Source organism: Podarcis gaigeae, assembly GCF_964106915.1.
Source record: "Podarcis gaigeae genome assembly, chromosome: 14".
Taxonomy (NCBI): Eukaryota; Metazoa; Chordata; class Lepidosauria; order Squamata; family Lacertidae; genus Podarcis; species Podarcis gaigeae.
In genome coordinates, this window is record NC_139690.1 from 30629956 (window position 1) to 30646369 (window position 16414).

At 46.2% G+C, this 16414-nt stretch overlaps 1 protein-coding gene across 1 annotated transcript in view; it reads left to right on the forward strand.

The window, feature by feature from the left end:
- The first annotated feature begins 11136 nt into the window (after positions 1-11136).
- PKD1 (polycystin 1, transient receptor potential channel interacting) overlaps positions 11137-16414 on the forward strand; it is a 109409-nt gene continuing 104131 nt past the window's right edge. The window contains 2 exon segments of the mRNA XM_083712033.1: positions 11137-11834; positions 11837-12266. Coding sequence (XP_083568159.1) covers positions 11480-11834; positions 11837-12266 — 785 coding nt within the window. The 5' untranslated portion in view covers positions 11137-11479.

The window sequence follows — 16414 nt, forward strand, 5'->3', positions numbered from 1 at the left end:
CTGCCGCTCCCGGCGCGTCTCCGCCGCTAGGGGCGCCCGAGTTCACTCACGCCGTGAAGTCGTGGGGGGGGGGGGGGAGAGCTAAGCCACTGCCAGGCTTTTCGGCTGCCCCAGGAGATACACCTGGGTGAAGGTGAGCTGAGACCCGAGGGGGGGGGAGTTCTTTATTTAATATATTTGTGTCTTGGTTTTAAGAACATAGGAAGAACCTGCTGGATCAGGCCAATGGCCCCGCTAGTCCAGCATCCTGCTCTCACAGTGGCCAGCCAGAGGTCTGTGGTAGGGGTGCCACCTCGCCCTCAGGATTGTGGGTGCTCGCCACCACCATGCAGACATGCGACGTCACTCGCACACACCTGCACATGGACACCTGCACACACATGCATGGGACGCGGGTGGCGCTGTGGTCTAAACCACTGAGCCTCTTTGGCTTGCCGATCAGAAGGTTGGTGATTCGAATCCCCGTGAGGGGGTGAGCTCCTGTTGCTCCGTCCCAGTTCTTGCCAACCTAGCAGTTTGAAAGCACAGCAGTGCAAGTAGATAAATTAGTACCACTCCAGCGGGAAGATAAATGATGTTCCCGTGCGCTCTGGTTTCTGTCATGGTGTCCCGTTGCATCAGAAGTGGTTTAGTCATGCTGGCCACATGACTTGGAAAGCTGTCTGTGGACAAATGCTGGCTCCCTCAGCCTAAAGCAACATGAGCGCCGCAACCCCATAGTTGCCTTTGGCTGGACTTAACCGTTCAGAGGTCTTTTTACCTTTTTCTACATGCAGGTGTGTGTGTGTGATATCACAAACCCGCATTGTGGTGGCCGGCGGCAGCCGCTCCACAGCCAGCAAGGCACTCTTTTCTGTGGGGAAGAGAGAGACTGTCTCTATGCCCACCCTTCCTCAGTGGCAGAGCCACTGCCGCCTCCTCTCATTGACTTTGTGGTTGCCCAGCTACCACAATTATATTATTATATTATATATTATTAATTATATTATTGTGGGTGCCCAGCACCAATGGCCCCCTGAAGTTGGCTCCTATGGCCTGTGGAAAGCCTGCGAGCAGGACAGGAACACAAGGCCAATTCTCCATCTGCTGTGGCTTCCAGCAACTTGTTGTGAGGATAAAATGGGGGAGGAGGAGAAATATGTATAACATCACCTTCAGCTCCTTGCAGGAAAGGTAGGGTGTAAATGTTAGAAGTAAGAATGAATAAATTTACAAGGTTGGTCAATCATTTTGACAGCCAGTGTGATGTAGTGAATCCGGGAGATGAAGGTTCAAAGCCTCCTTCAGCCATTGAGCTCACTGGATGACCCTGGGCCAGTCACTGCCTCTCTCAGACTAACCTATCTACCGCACAGGTCTGCTGTGGGGATGAAATGAGGAGAGGAGGACCATGGACACCACCCTGAGCTCTTTGGAGAAGAAGGTAGGATATAAATGCAGCAAATAATTAAATACATTGAGGGAAGGAATCCAGAAACCTAGTACAGTACTACGCAGCAATCCAATTGTGCAATACTTACTCACGAGAATTATCAAGGCAAAATAAGAGAGGCAGTGGAGAAGGTGGAATAAACAAACGCTTTTGAGCTACACTTGAGCTGTACAGTCTAAGGTACCATTTTATTAATCACCTCGAGGAATGCAAAGATATGAAATTGGGACATGCCATTTTTAATCTTGTGGTTTCCAGGAAAGCTGTTGTGTCCCGTCCCCCCCAGTACAAAAGAACTATTTATATTCATGCCCCTCCACACTGTAGGCAGGAGATTGTGATTTTCACACCTTTCTAACTCCAGATATATTACTCAAGATGGTAATCAAGTGATGTCTGAGGGGAAAGGTTCTCAGCTGGGAATTCCCAGGAAGGTGAAAATTAGGAAAGAGGCAGCTCATCTTTCTTGTCAGACTGCTCCCATAGATGGAAAGCTGTATTCTCTTCTCCAGACTAAACATCCCCATCTCCCTCATAAGGCTTGGTTTCCAGACACTCTTATCATTTTGGTTACGCTCCTCTGCGCACATTTTAGCTTGTCAATATCCTCCTTTAGCTATGGTGCCCAGAACTGGACACATGACTCCAGGTGGTGTCTGAGCAAGGCAGATTAGAGCAGTACTATCACTTCCCTTTTTCTGGACACTGGACTTCTCTTGATGCAACCTAGAATAGCATTAGCTTTTTTTGCTGCTGCACTGGATCAGGACTGGAGCAAAAGAGTCTTCTCTCTTACCCACTGCGTTTTCCAGCTTCTGTTATTCAGAAGCATTTCCACCTCCAACCTTGGAGGCAGAGCCCAGCCACTTCACCTGCTCTCATTCCTGGCACTTTGTTTACTAGCCTAGGTGAACTATTTTCCATACTAAGTCTGAAACTGCAACCTTATTTACTTTTATACGTTTGCTTTTTATCACTTTGCCCCATTGAGGTAACTGTTTGGCTACTGTGACAGCAGGGTACCGAATTAGATGAGCCCCCTTAGGACTGATCCAGCAGGATCCTTATTAAAATTAAGCCCATTTACATCACGTTTGCATCTTCCAACTAGACATATTTTTACTCCTCCTGATTCCCCCAGGCAGCAGGCCTTATGAATAGAATCATTAAAAAAAACATGACTTGGCTCTACCTCCACCATCAGAGACATTGTGCCTCTGCTTGCCAGTTCCTGGGCATCACAGGTGGGCAGAAAGCTGTTGCACTCAGTTCCTAGTCCTGCTTGTGGGCTTCCCATTGGGGCATCTGGCTGGCCACTGAATACAGAACAGGATGCAGGACAGGATGCTGGATTCAACAACCAGGCTCCTATGTTTGTACACCATAAAGAATGAAGCCAGGTAGCGAACAAATCATGTTGGACGCCACTAAGAAGGATAGGTCTCTCCTTATGCAAGCTGACACTCCCTGTGAGTATACTGGCATGCCCACATAAGTTTGTGTGTGTGTGTGTGTGCATGTGTGTGTGTGTATAGTAAGATATGTTTTGTCCTTTGCACAGAAATTGCTTATGTGAAAATGTCTCTCTTAAAATGAGTGAGGAAACTCTGGCCTTTGGGAGTCTTCCCAGGCAGCATCCCTCACTGGCCCTTCTCTGTGTAACAAGAAACTGTGGTTAGTTTAAACCAGGAGGTGGGTGCCCTCAAGCTCATTCACATAACACTAAACTGGCCACAGTAGGGAGGCAGTGGAAGCTGCTTCCCCTGACCACAACAGATGCCAATTAATCCCCAAGGTGCCCGCTTCATGATTTAGTATCTAATTTACATTGTCTTTAAAAAAAACCCAATCATCTGAGATGATCATGACTGCTATGCTAGGTTAAGAGCCTTTCTGTAAACATGTTCGGGCTCATTCATTAATGACTGCTGGCACATATGCAGATATAAAAAGGGCTGAGGTCAATTAGTAACAAACTTATTATTAGTCTAGTGTCACAGGGGACAATTAGAACTGGTTTTGGAAAACATTCAGAAAGGCTTAATGGTGGCATAGGGACTTGTTGGGTAGCAAAGCAGACACCTGCTGGGTTGCTTAAGCAAGTCTCCCATCGCTGATCGCTTTCCAATAATGTGGGCTGCCTCAGGTAGAGAGCAAGGCAGGGGATTGTTATGTAGAGGAGTAGTTTTCAGCGGCAGCATAATTAGTAAAAATAGAGCACTTGCAAAGCCAACTTGCAATTGCTGGTGGTCACTCCAGAAGATTCCTTCCCCCTGCCCCACTGGCAAGGTGGACAGGGAAGTCATCAACAGAAGCAGTGCAATTAAGACGGGGTTATTATTCTTGTCCTGAACGAAATAATGAACTTTGGGTCATCAAGCTTGCCCTCAACATGCATTTTAATTTTAATCATGTTTTAATACCGTCGTAACTTTCCCTGAGACCTTATACTGAAGGGTGGGTGGTAAATCTAATATTATAACAGTAATTTTTAAGAAGAACACAAGAAGAACCTGCTGGGCCAGGCCAAACATCCTGTTCTCATAGTGGCCATGGCCAGGTAGATGCCCCAAAGGGAAACCCTGTAGGCAGGGCAAGAGCCATCTCCCATCCTGTGTCCTCCAGAAACTGGTATTCAGAAGCATTCGTGGAGGCAGAGCATGGCCGTTGTAGCTAGTAGCCATTGATAGCCTTCTCCTGTTTATTTTTTCCAGTCCTCTCTTAAAGCTATCCAAGTGAGTGGCCATCACTGCCTCCTGTGGAAGTGAGTTCCGTAGTTTAACTCTGTGATGTGGGAAGAAGTTGTTTCTTCTCTGTCATGACACTTCCAAAAATATTGCTGGTGGCGGTGATGACAATGGGGCAGTAATAATGTAAAACATCTCTGAACCCAGCTTTACCATTCCACTTGCTTATAAATAAATGGCTTCATAGAGGACTGGTTGACAAATATGAAATGGTTGTATGTAGACAATAAAAATAAAATGGGGGCAGTGATAGAGATGTATGAGATTGTGTGTGGTGTCGAGAAAGTGACCAGGCCTCTCTCACAATACTAGAGCTCAGTGGGGTCATTCCATTAAGCTAAATGATGGAAGATTCAGGACAGACGAAAGGAAGGACTCTTCCACAAGTTGTTGTTGTTTTTTATATATATATATATTATGGAATTTGTTCTCTCATAATAGAGGGCTTATTCACACTTACCTTTTGCCCCACTACCACCAGGCACAGATCTGAGCGTCGTTTTGTGTGTATTTTTGGCCTGGAGCTTTCCCTGAGAAAACCCACTCAGTTAGAGGAAACATACATTCACATTTCCCACAGATTGGCGTTTGTTTAGATGAAGCAAGTTTTTGAGGGGAAAGCTCTCGAAACAAAAAAAGGGGTGAGGGAACTCAGATGCAGAGCTTTAAAGTGCAGGCCCTGCCTGGAAAGAGTGGAGGAAAGGGAAGTGTGGAGAAGCCCAATGTGATGGCCTTGAACCGCTTAAAACGGTGTTAGACAATTTAATGGAGGACAAGGCTATCAATGACTACTAGCTATGATGGCGATGCCCTACCTTCAGTATTGGTCCTGAATTTTAAAAAAATAATTTTATAAGTTGTGTGTCTTTATTTCTCGGTTTGATCCTTTTACTTGGCTTTGTACGTATTGTGGTATCACAAGCATTGTTACTTGCAGTTGTTTTTTATTTATCATAGTTAAGTATTTATTTATTGTAGTTCTTAAGAGTGAATTTATGTTTACGGTAATTATTATTTGCTGGTGTTCTGACTGGATTTTATTGTGTGCTATTATATTCTAATAGATTTTTAATATTACTTTATTTGATATAACTTGCTCGATTTTAAAGTTATGTTTCATTATGACTTTCTGTATTGGATCAGATTTTTATAAGGTGTGTGTTCTTTGTTGTGTAGTTTGTTGCTGTAAACTGCCTTGTGCATAGTTATATAGAAATGCAGTATACAAATTAGAAGTGAAATGAAAAAATGAAATGAAATTATTGCATTTCTAGGTTGCTGGAGTTCCTAAAGGCAACTGGTTGGCTAATGTAAGAACAGGATCCTGCTTTAGAGAGGCCTATGATCTGATCCAGCAGGTAGGCTCTTCTTATTTTCTTATTCTTTAAACAAGAAGTCTGCACATCAACATTATTACAGTATATGAAATCGTCTCGCCTCACTTTAAACCAGACGAGCAGCCATACCACTAGAGAAAAATGTTGTTGAATAATGTAAGTACCTGCCTCTGGAAATCATCCTGAATACTAAAAATAACCATGCAAATTTCTTGCTGTTGTGTGCAAACATAATGTATTATGCAAGATAATTATGAGTGTGCAGCTAATGTATAGATAATCAACTGAAAATCTAGGTGCCTGTCCTGTTTGTGCCACGTGTTCTCTTTGTAATGCATGAATGAGGAACTTGTGTCAGGCCAAGGGCCCAGATGGGCGGGGTATAAATGGTAAATTTATTATTATTATTATTATTAACTTCTGAGCAAGCTACTTGGGGCCACTTGCCAATGGATGGAGCAATGAACACGAATTACAGTGGTACCTTGGGCTACGTACGCTTCAGGTTACATGCGCTTCCAGTTGCAGACTCCGCTAACCCAGATATAGTGCTTCAGGTTAAGAACTTTGCTTCAGGATGAGAACAGAAATTGGGCTCCGGCGGCGTGGTGGCAGCAGGAGGCCCCATTAGCTAAAGTGGTGCTTCAGGTTAAGAACAGTTTCAGGTTAAGTACGGACCTCCGGAACGAATTAAGTACTTAATCTGAGGTACCACTGTATGCCTTTGCACAATGGGCTAATTTCTGCACTCACAGCTTCTCTAGCTTCCATCAGACAAGCAAGAGGCATTGAGTTCAATGGCACATTTGCTGCCCTAACCATTATCTTTTGGTCCCTACCAAGTCTTGTCAATTTCTTCATATTAGGTGGGGGGGGTGTCAATGAGCCTTTTGATATCTCTGCCATGTGAGCAAAATGCACAGACCTCCGCAGAGTGCCCCAATACCAAAGGTAAAGGACCCCTGGACGGTTAAGTCCAGTCAAAGGTGACTATGGGATTGTGGCGTTCATCTCGTTTTCAGGCCAAGGGAGCCGGCGTTTGTCCACAGACAGCTTTCCGGGTCACGTGGCCAACAGGACTAAACTGCTTCTGGCACAACAGAATATTGTGACAGAAACCAGAGCACACGGAAACACCGTTTACCTTCCTGCCACAGCTGTACCTATTTATCTACTTGCACTGGCATGCTTTCGAACTGCTAGGTTGGCAGGAGCTGGGACAGAGCAACGGGAGCTCACGCCGTTGCCCAATACCAGCCTTTTGTGTGCACCCTCTTGTTTTGAAAACAACATATGAGATTTTCCAATAAACCTCAATAGGTTGCATCCAGTAAAATCATTGCCCCTGCAGAATGAATTCTACAAGTGCCAGTGGATCTCCCTTCTCATCTCCCAAATGTGCTCTGTGTTTCTCCCCAGTCCTCTGAGCAGATTTGGGGGTGGTGTGGAAGGCACATGGGGGGGTAGTTTGCTTGCGCTTGTGGAAGTTGTTCCGTGCATGCAACAATTTAAGTTGGAGACAACTCGGCTTCTGTACGTTAACCATAAAAGCAATCACAATAGCAGCCGCCACCAATGGAGTACAGATCTGTTTTACACAACAGCTGGAGTAAAGACAGGGTTTGACAGAGCCATTGGGTGTAAACAATATTACAGAGTGGCTTCCATTCAGTGACCTTCATGAGCCGGAGACATCATTATGGGACCTCTCAAGCCAACTTTGGGACTCTTTCCCCCTCTTGGCCATTTGCAGAAAGAGAGACCCCTTGGAGGAAAATACTCTGAATAGTCTCCCCCATTTTTTGTGTATAGTGGCTGTCTCCCTGCTTGCCCCTGCATGGCAATTCCCTGGAACAAACCTGGAACTGGGATGCAAAATGGCAGCCAGCCAGGCTGGAATTACCAATACCATATGAACGAAAGAGCCAGCAGGGGATAGTTTTGTCGCTGCAATTCTTTCATGTTTTACTATTTGGAGACATCTGCCCCCATGTGGCGTAAGCAGACATATATTTTGTTTTTTAAAAAACGTTAATTATAAGAAATGGATGCTCCAAAATAACATATACAGCATAAACACACCTGAACAGCATAGCCATATGTAGTAAGTCAAGGCAGCATCGAATCTCAGGTAAAGGTGAGGAGAAGGATTTCTATATGATATTTTTGTGTTTCTCTTGTTTAAGACATCTTGGGGACTTACTGTAAATGGAGCATCCTTCACCTCTGGATGCTATTAAAAATTTTGATGAACCTTTAATGAGTCCCATGAACGTGTATATCTGGCAAGGACTTGTGTCCCACCACCTTCCTGATTAACAAAAGAAATAAAGGCGCCCATGTTGCTGAGAATGAGTCTGTTGTCTTGGGGGTTTTCCCAAGATGTCCCAAGGCGGCATGCTACTTTCTCCATGACTGACTCATGTCAGCCTTCGTCAACCTGGTGCCTTCCATATGTTTTGTACTCCCATCAGCTCCGGCCAACCACAGCCATGCTACCACCAACCCCTGGCTCCAGGTGCCCCTGCTCCCTGGGGCTGATGGGAGTTGTAGTCCAAACTATTTGGATTGGCAGTGGCCAATTTGCATCCCCTGCTATGCCCGAGGCAGCTTTCTCTCTAGGCAGACGGTTAATTTTACTTCGTTCAACGCTGATAGTCATCTGCCACCACGTGGTGAAACAAAAAAAATAATGTCCTTGGGTTTCACTAGTCTGGTCTCAAGTATATAAAGAAATACAGTTGCTGCCCATCAATGTAGACAATATTGAGCCAATTATCTGAGTCAGTGTAAAAACGGTTTTCCATGTTCCAGCCTATGATTCTGTTGCCTCAGTGGTAGGGTATCGTTCAGCCCGGACACTGAGGTCCAGCTCCGAGGGCCTTCTGGCGGTTCCCTCACTGCGAGTAGTAAGGTTACAGGGAACCAGGCAGAGGGCCTTCTCAGTAGTGGTGCTTGCCCTGTGGAATGCCCTCCCACCAGATGTCAAGGAAATAAACAACTATCTGACTTTTAGAAGACATCTGAAGGCAGCCCTGTTTAGAGAAGTTTTTAATGTTTGATGTTTGATAATGTTTTTAATATTCTGTTGGGAGCCGCCGAGAGTGGCTAGGGAAACCCAGCCAGATGGGCGGGGTATAAATATTTTATATTTATATTTATATATTATTATCAAGGCCCTCAATCCAGAACATACTCCCAGTCTGATTTTTTTTTGGGGGGAGGGCATGTGTTTCCTTCCAAAAGTCTCTCTCTCTCACTCTGCCCCTGCCCCCACCCCGGCTATTATTGGCCTGCAAAGGTACCATTTAGACCAGCCAGGGAAGGTACAATTTTCCAGCAGGAAATTGGTGTGTGGCCCTGGTGTTGCATTCTCTCCAAAATAAATGCAAAGAGTTTAAGCTTGCTTTTTAAAAGAAAGGTGCATCTTGGATGTGAATTATGTTCTCTCTTCTGTTTCTCCTGTATGGTCTGGAACTGCCTTCCTTTTGCTAATTTGTTTTTTTGTGGCGAATCTGGACAAGAGTGGTTCCAGGGCAAGACCTAAAGGCACATTCGGAGCTTTTCAGTTTAGAGAAAAGGCAAGTAGGAGAAAGCATGATAGAAGCATATAAAATTAAGCTTGGCATGGAGAAGCATTTTTCTCCTTCTCACATAACACTAGAACCTGGAGACATCCAGCAAAGCTGAATTTTGGAAGATTCAGGATGGAGTATCTGGTTCTGGTGGAATCAGAAAACTGTGGAATAGGAATGAAGTGCAGTAGCTGAAACCCGGAAGATAAAGCTGCCCACACTGCAACATTTTGCTGCAGGGTTTCACTTGCACATGCTAATATCCAATCTCCATGTGCCAGCCTTTATTTATTTTATTTATCTGCCCTTTACCGTAAGGACCCAGGACGGGTAACGACAATAACAATTATAAAACAATTATAAAACCAATAAAACCAATAAAACAGCCATTAAGACTAGGAAAGTGTAAAAACCATTTAGAACAGTTCCAGATATAAAACACTTTTTAAAAATATATTTTTGAAAAAATGCAAGCATTTAAAAACAATTCCATATAGGAAAAGTTAAAACTTGGTTCCAATGCAGACTGGGATAAATATATCCAGTTAAAAGGTTTGTTGGAAGATGAAGGTCTTCAGCTGGCAAAAGAGATGGTGCCTGTCTAATATTTAACGGGAGGGAATGCCAAAGGGTCAGCGCCAGGACACTACAGGCCTAGTTACCATATTGTACAGATCCGAACTCCTGGTGAGATGGCACCTGCAGGAGGCCCTCACCTGCCCAGCACAGTGATTGGTTGGGGATACAAGGGATGAGAGGATGCTTTAGGTATGCGGCCAGTAACAGCACCTTGAACTTAGCTGGGTAGCTAATTGCACAACCCAAATTCACCCATATGTGCATTTTGTAATTTAATAAGCTATGTGCGTTGCTGCTCAGTTTGATCTTTTTACAGTCTTTTATGTACTGTGGTATTTTATGATTTGTTGTTATTTTGCTGTGTTTTTTTAATTGATTATAGCCTAGTAATGATTTATTGTGACTGCCGGGAGTGAATTTTTGTTTAATTATTATTTATTGATATTTTGAGGGTTAATTTTATGGTGCAAAAGTATAATCTGAATGAATTATTGAATATTACTTTATTTGGTATAGGTTTATTTTACAGTCATCTATTTTTATTATGACTTACTTGCATTGGATGGGATTGTTATAGGATGTGTGATCTTTGTGGTATACGAACCGCCTACTATACAAAATATATGAAATGAAATGAAAAATGGAATCCCACTCGAAAAGACCAACAGCTTGAAATTCTCCTGGATGTGCTTGCTGGTCACAGGATGCTGAGCATCCACATTCTGGAGCAGTCTGAGCACCGGATACTGAGTGCAGGAACAGGAGGGGAAGGCTGTTGTCTTTCTCTGAACATAAAGAACATAGGAAGCTTACAATGAGTCAGAGCAATGGGCCACTTGCTATAGCTCATTATTGTCTGCACTGACTGGCAGCTGCTCTCCAGCGTTTACAAGCAGGGGGCATTCCTAGCCCTACCTGCAGATGAACCTGGGACATTTATGCATGCAAAGCAGATGCCCTACCAGAGGCAACAGAACCAGAGGCTGGAAAATGGGAAACCTTTTTACATTGACACAGATAATTGGTCTACTTAGCTCCATATTGTCTACACTGATGGGCAGCAACTGTCCAGGCAGGGAATGTTACCTGGAAATGTCATGCGAGATTGAACCTGGGATTTTCTGCACAGAAAGTAGATGCTCTCCCACAAATCACAGCATTACACTGAGCCAGACATTTAGTCCATTTAGCTCAATATTTCCTACACTGGTTGGCAGTGCCTCTGCAGATAGAGGCTTTCCTGCCCTACCAGGAAGTGCTGAGGATTGAAAGAGGGGCTCTAATTGTGCTGCGCTCTTTGAGGTGCCCAATCTTTTTTCAAAGAGGGCCAGATTTGATGAAGTGAACATGCGTGAGGGCCGACCAAAGTTGTTGACCTTTTTTGAGGATTGAAGTTGTTGGGCTTCCCCCCCCCCCCGATTTTACCCCAGGAAATAAACTGCTACAGGGGCCGGATTAGACCCCGGAACGGACTTTGGACATGCCTGCTTTAGAATCAGAGGAAGCTGATTTATCTGGAGACAGTTCTTTGGTCCATCTAGCTCAGTATTGCCTACACGGACTGGCAGTGGTTCTCCAAGGTTTCAGGCAGGGAGTCTTTTAAGCCCCTGGACATGCCATTGAACCCGAGACCTTCCGCGCGCAAGGCAGATGGTCTCCCAGTAAGCTGCACCCATCTCTCCATCTAGCTCAGTATTGCCTACACTGACAGGCAGCGAGATTCCGGGGACTGATCCTGCAGGGCAGACGATGCTCTTCCACTGAGCCCGGGGCCCTTTCTCGCGGGCGCCCCGGGAGAGGCGCCGCCGCATGGGCTTCTTCTGGCCGCTGCCGTCGGACTGGCCGGCGAGTCCGGAGCGCGGCGCAGCTTCTACTGCCCCGAGAAGGGGCCTGGCAGGGTTGCCTCCCTCCTCCGCCGCCGCCTGGCCCTGGAGCCGCCTTGGCCGGGGCAGGCCTGGATTTCCTTCCTGGAGCGGGGCTTGTGGAATGCTGGCGAGGCGCCCCGACGGGGCTGGGAAGGAGGCGGAGGCGGAGGGGAACCAGGAGGCGGAGGCTGCCGCTGCACGGCCACGGCGGGAGTGCTGGACGACGACGAGGCGAGGCCCGCTCGGCTGGCTGGCTGCGGCGCCGCGGGCGAGGAGGAGGAGGCGGCTGGAGGAGCGCGGCGGAGGGGCGCGGAGCGGCGGAGCGCACCGGCGGCGGAAAAGGCAGCGGGGAGGCCCGGCCATGGGCCGCCGCCGTTGCTGCTGCTAGGCGAGGGGGCGGCCCGGCCGGAGCGGCCATGCCATGCACGCGCTGAAGCGATGCCTCTTCGGCGCTGCCTCCGGCCACGGAGAGCGGGGAGCCGGCCGCGACGCAGCCATCGGAGCAGCCTCGACGCCGCCGCCGACGGAGCCGCGGCGGGCTGGCCCCGCTGGTGCCTCTTCTGCTGCCTGCTGGGCGGCGGGCTGGCGCCGGCCAGCGCCCGCGGCTGCCAACCCTGCGGCCCCGACTGCGCCTGCAGGAGCTTCTCGGCCGCCGCCTGCGCCGTGGATTGCGCCGCCCGAGGGCTCCAGCGCCTGCCCGGCCCGGCCTTCCCGGCTGCCACCGTCGCGCTGTGAGTACTGGTGGGGCGGGAGGGGGCTGCTCTTGTCTGTTTCTCTGTCGGGGGAGAGGGTTCCCCCCCTCCAAAAAAGCGAGAGGGAACTCATTGTTCTGAGAGAGGCAGCCGTCGAGGTTGACGTCTCTCAGGACAGGCCGAAGGAAGAAAGGTTGGGCAGGAGCGTCTTTGGAACTCGCGGCCACCAGATGTTTCTCGGGGAGGGGTGGGTTGCTAAGCTTCCAGCCCCTGAGCCTGGGTGTGTCGTGCCTGGCAAGGCGTTGGACTAGACGACCCTTTGGACCCCTTCCAGCTCTATAGTTGTATGATTTTATGACTCAGAAGCGAACCCTATGGTGTTTGATGGGGCTCATGTAAGCGCCTTGTGGGCCCAGACGACATGTAGAAAAGGTTAGGAAGATGGTGGAAGAGAGGGGGGTGACCCCTTTTCAGCGGCTTTTGGCATAATGGAACCTCCATGTTCAGAGGGTGCCTATCTTGGAGTATCTCATACATCTTATATGAGTGTTTTCCAGCTTTAGGTCCCCAGATTCTTTTGGGATTTCAACACCCATCGTCCCTAACAACCTGCTAAGCTGACTAGGGATGATGGGAGTCGCAGACCAAAAACAATTAGAGACCCACGGTTAGAAGAACATGAACTCTTAGAGCAACCTATGTGTTGGTTCTGTCATTAATCTGATACACGAACAGGATGCACAAGAATGTGTGGGGTTTGAATAGGGACTACCAAGAAGGGGGGATGTTGGGGAGATGCAGTGCCCCTGCCAAAGATGCAGCACACAATTCAAGAGACATCCATGATTCTCTTAGCCATGTTCTGTCGGGAGGACAATCTCCCTTGCACCCTTCCTTAATTGCCTCCTGAGCCCAGTCCCAACAGGATAGTTTCTGAAGTTGCAAAGCCATCTGGCAAACCTAGTGCCTACTTCCGTAAAGAACTTGTGCCCTAAGGATGGCATCCTGCATCCCAAGGTGATGGCAGTCTCACTCCACACCCACCCTGATCTCGGTCTCCCAGAGTTTCCATCTCATAAGAACAAGGAAGGGGAACCTGTAGCCCTCCAGATCTTGTTGGACTCCAACTCCCAGCCGTCCAGCAACATCTGGAGAGCTGCAGGTTACCGACCCCTGCTGAAGAACCTAAGAGGAGTCCCGTTGAATCTGTCTGAGGGTCTGCCTGCCTGGTCCAGTAGCTGCCTTCCCACAACGGCTGACCAGACTTGCCCTGAGAGGAAGTCCTGAGCCCAGCCTGAAGGGAAAAGGGACTCTTCACTGCCTCATTCCAGCAGCACTCAGAGGTATACTTTCTCTGAGTGTTGGGTTTCCAACGTAATTGTTGTTACATTATTTACATTCATTTAAAGGTATTGCATGCTGCTTTCCATCACAGGTGGCCTCAAAGCAGCTTTCATAAGGCATTTACAACAAGACCTACTTTTTTTTTTAAGACAAAGAAAACCAACAATACATAAATCAAGCAAAATCAATATCGAAAGTGCAAAGAAAGATGTTTATTTAGTGTTCATTGATGGATCTCTACTCTGCCTTTAAGCTGACTTCCATCACATATTTTAGGTCTGTGACAATATTGGTGGGACAGAGATGTCCTTCCTTTCACCTGCCCTGATTCAGGTTTTATTGAATCAGCCTTTTCCAAACTGGTGCCCTCCAGAACTAAGACATCTGGAGGGCACGGGGTTGGGAAAGGCAACATGGGAGGGTCTTACATTCTAGTACTTGGAATACAAAAATTCTCTGTTCTTCTCTGTCCACAACGTGCATCATTTTATAAACTCTCTCTTGTGTCCTTGCTTTGTTTTGCTAAGCTAACCATCTCTTATCTCTGGTTGCTTTGTTGCTTGAAGAGGATAGGGTACCACTGATCTCTCCTGATTCAATGGAAGGAGGATGTCCAGAACAGATAACGGTGGCATCCTTGACACCAAGGAGTAAGAAATAACAAACAGCCAAAACATTGTCCTTTATAGTGTTGGCGTCTGGGACTCAAAGGAGGTAGCCAGGCAGATTCCCCAGTAGGTAGACCTCTCCCTGGAACTGAAATGAAAACAGTGTTATCGTCTTACGTGTTAGGTCTCTCAAACATTCTGAAAACCATTGTGCTAAATCTCAGGTGTGCATTGAAGTTGCAGCTTGCATCTCTAATAAGAGCTAACATTGCCTGTCTGTTTGCCTTATGAGAAGTTCTCTGTAACGGAAAAGGTTCACTTATTATTTCAAGAAAAGAAAAGTTGCAATTTGCTAAGAGGAGGCCGATTTTTCTTTCACTTGGAAAACCCCAAGGGGGTCTGGCCTTTCTCTGTTGGGAAAGCCGCAGATCTTGCCGTGCAGTCCAGCAAAACTTATTAATTATTTGAGTTTGCTTTGTGCTTAAACCCCCTTCTTTGCATAACGATTTCGTTGCTCAGATACGGTGTTGTTCTGTGCTGTCTTCTTGGTGAATGTGAAGAATCTCGTTAGTTCGAAACAGACTCACCATTTTAAACAAAGTACTGATAACTTTGCATTCTGGATGTTTCGTTTTTAGATTAAATTCATTTAATTAACAAGTGGCTTCTACAGAACTAAATCTGCATGGGAAGGGCTGAAGCTCAGTGGTAGAATACATGCCTGGCATGCAGAAGGTCCCCAGTTCCTGTGTACACACTGTCATTTCTCGGAACTGTGGTTTGTTAAAGGTTGCTGGGAATTGTGTCTATGTGAGGGATAAACTACAGTTCCCAGAATTCTTCAAGGGAATTAATACACTTCAAATGTGCCTTCAAAAGGGCCTTCTTGGTAGTGGCGCCCGCCCTGTGGAACGTCACTATCAGATGTCAAGGAAATAAACAACTATGTTTGATGTTTTATCGTGTTTTTAATATTCTGTTGGAAGCCGCCCAGTGCGGCTAGGGAAACGCAGCCAGACATGTGGGGCATGCATGCATGCATGCATACATACATACATACATACATACATAAATAAAACTTTAAAGATAAGGGAGCAGGACTTGCAAGGGCTGGTCCTGTTCTGCTGATCTTTATCTTGGTTGCTAATTTCATTGTTCAGCACCGAAAGGAATAACGAGACCCAAATCAAGTGCTGAAATCGAGCCCTTAAATTGTCAGTCCATTTACTGACAGAAAAACCCCAAAGTTAGATTTGCAGTAGATACCTTGGGTGGTGGAAGAGCATCAAAAGAAATAAAAACACCAAAAAATATTCCAATGTAATTTTTAAGTTGGTATTTATTGAAATTTCTGCTCATCTCACCCATAAATGTTTTCACAGGGTGCAGATGCTGAACTGAGTAGACGTTCTAGCTTAATTCCCAGTTGGCTTAATTGAGCCTAACAGTGTCAATCTCGAGTGAGATTATGCGGCTGTGCTATATGGGAATCTAAATATACTCCATGGTGCTTCTGAATACCAGTTGCTGGAAACCACAGGAGGGGAAATTTGCTCTTGTGCTCAAATCCTGTTGGTTTCCTGCAGTGAGAACAGGATGCTGCTCTAGATGGGCCATTGGCCTGATCCAGCGGGGATCTTCTTATGTCTATATGTACTCAAGTAGAAAAGACAGAGGCAAGACTGACCACCTTTTTATGGGATGTCAAGCATTAATCGCAAGTTTCTGCTGTGCATAGATTCAGGAGCTGGACCACTGTTTGTGATGGAGGAAGTGCTGGGCTGCATAGATCTCTCAATCAGGCATGCAGAAAGATTGCCAAAAAGTATGGGAATCTTAAGATATTCTAGATGGTCAAAGCTGGATTTAAAATATCTCTCTTGGCAGAAAGGGGAAATGTTGCTTTAATAACTTGAGTTAATTTCAACTCTTTTCTTGGAATTTCAACTCCTTTCTTGGAGTCGAAATGTTTTTTAGTTAGCAAATTCTCACCCGCCTCCCATTTTCTTCCACTTCCGTCAGTTTTCCTTAATTTTGAGACTTGTATTTATTTTGACTATTTAGGTAGGTAAAAGAACAATATTGAAATTATAGGGAAAACTCTTTTTGATAGTTGGTCTTCATATTATCACCCATTTGAAAAGAAAACTGCTTTAAAATAACTTCTCAATGATTCCTTACTCCGTATAAATAAGAAATATCCATTTAGCAATAGTAAATCATGTTAGCAAAGTA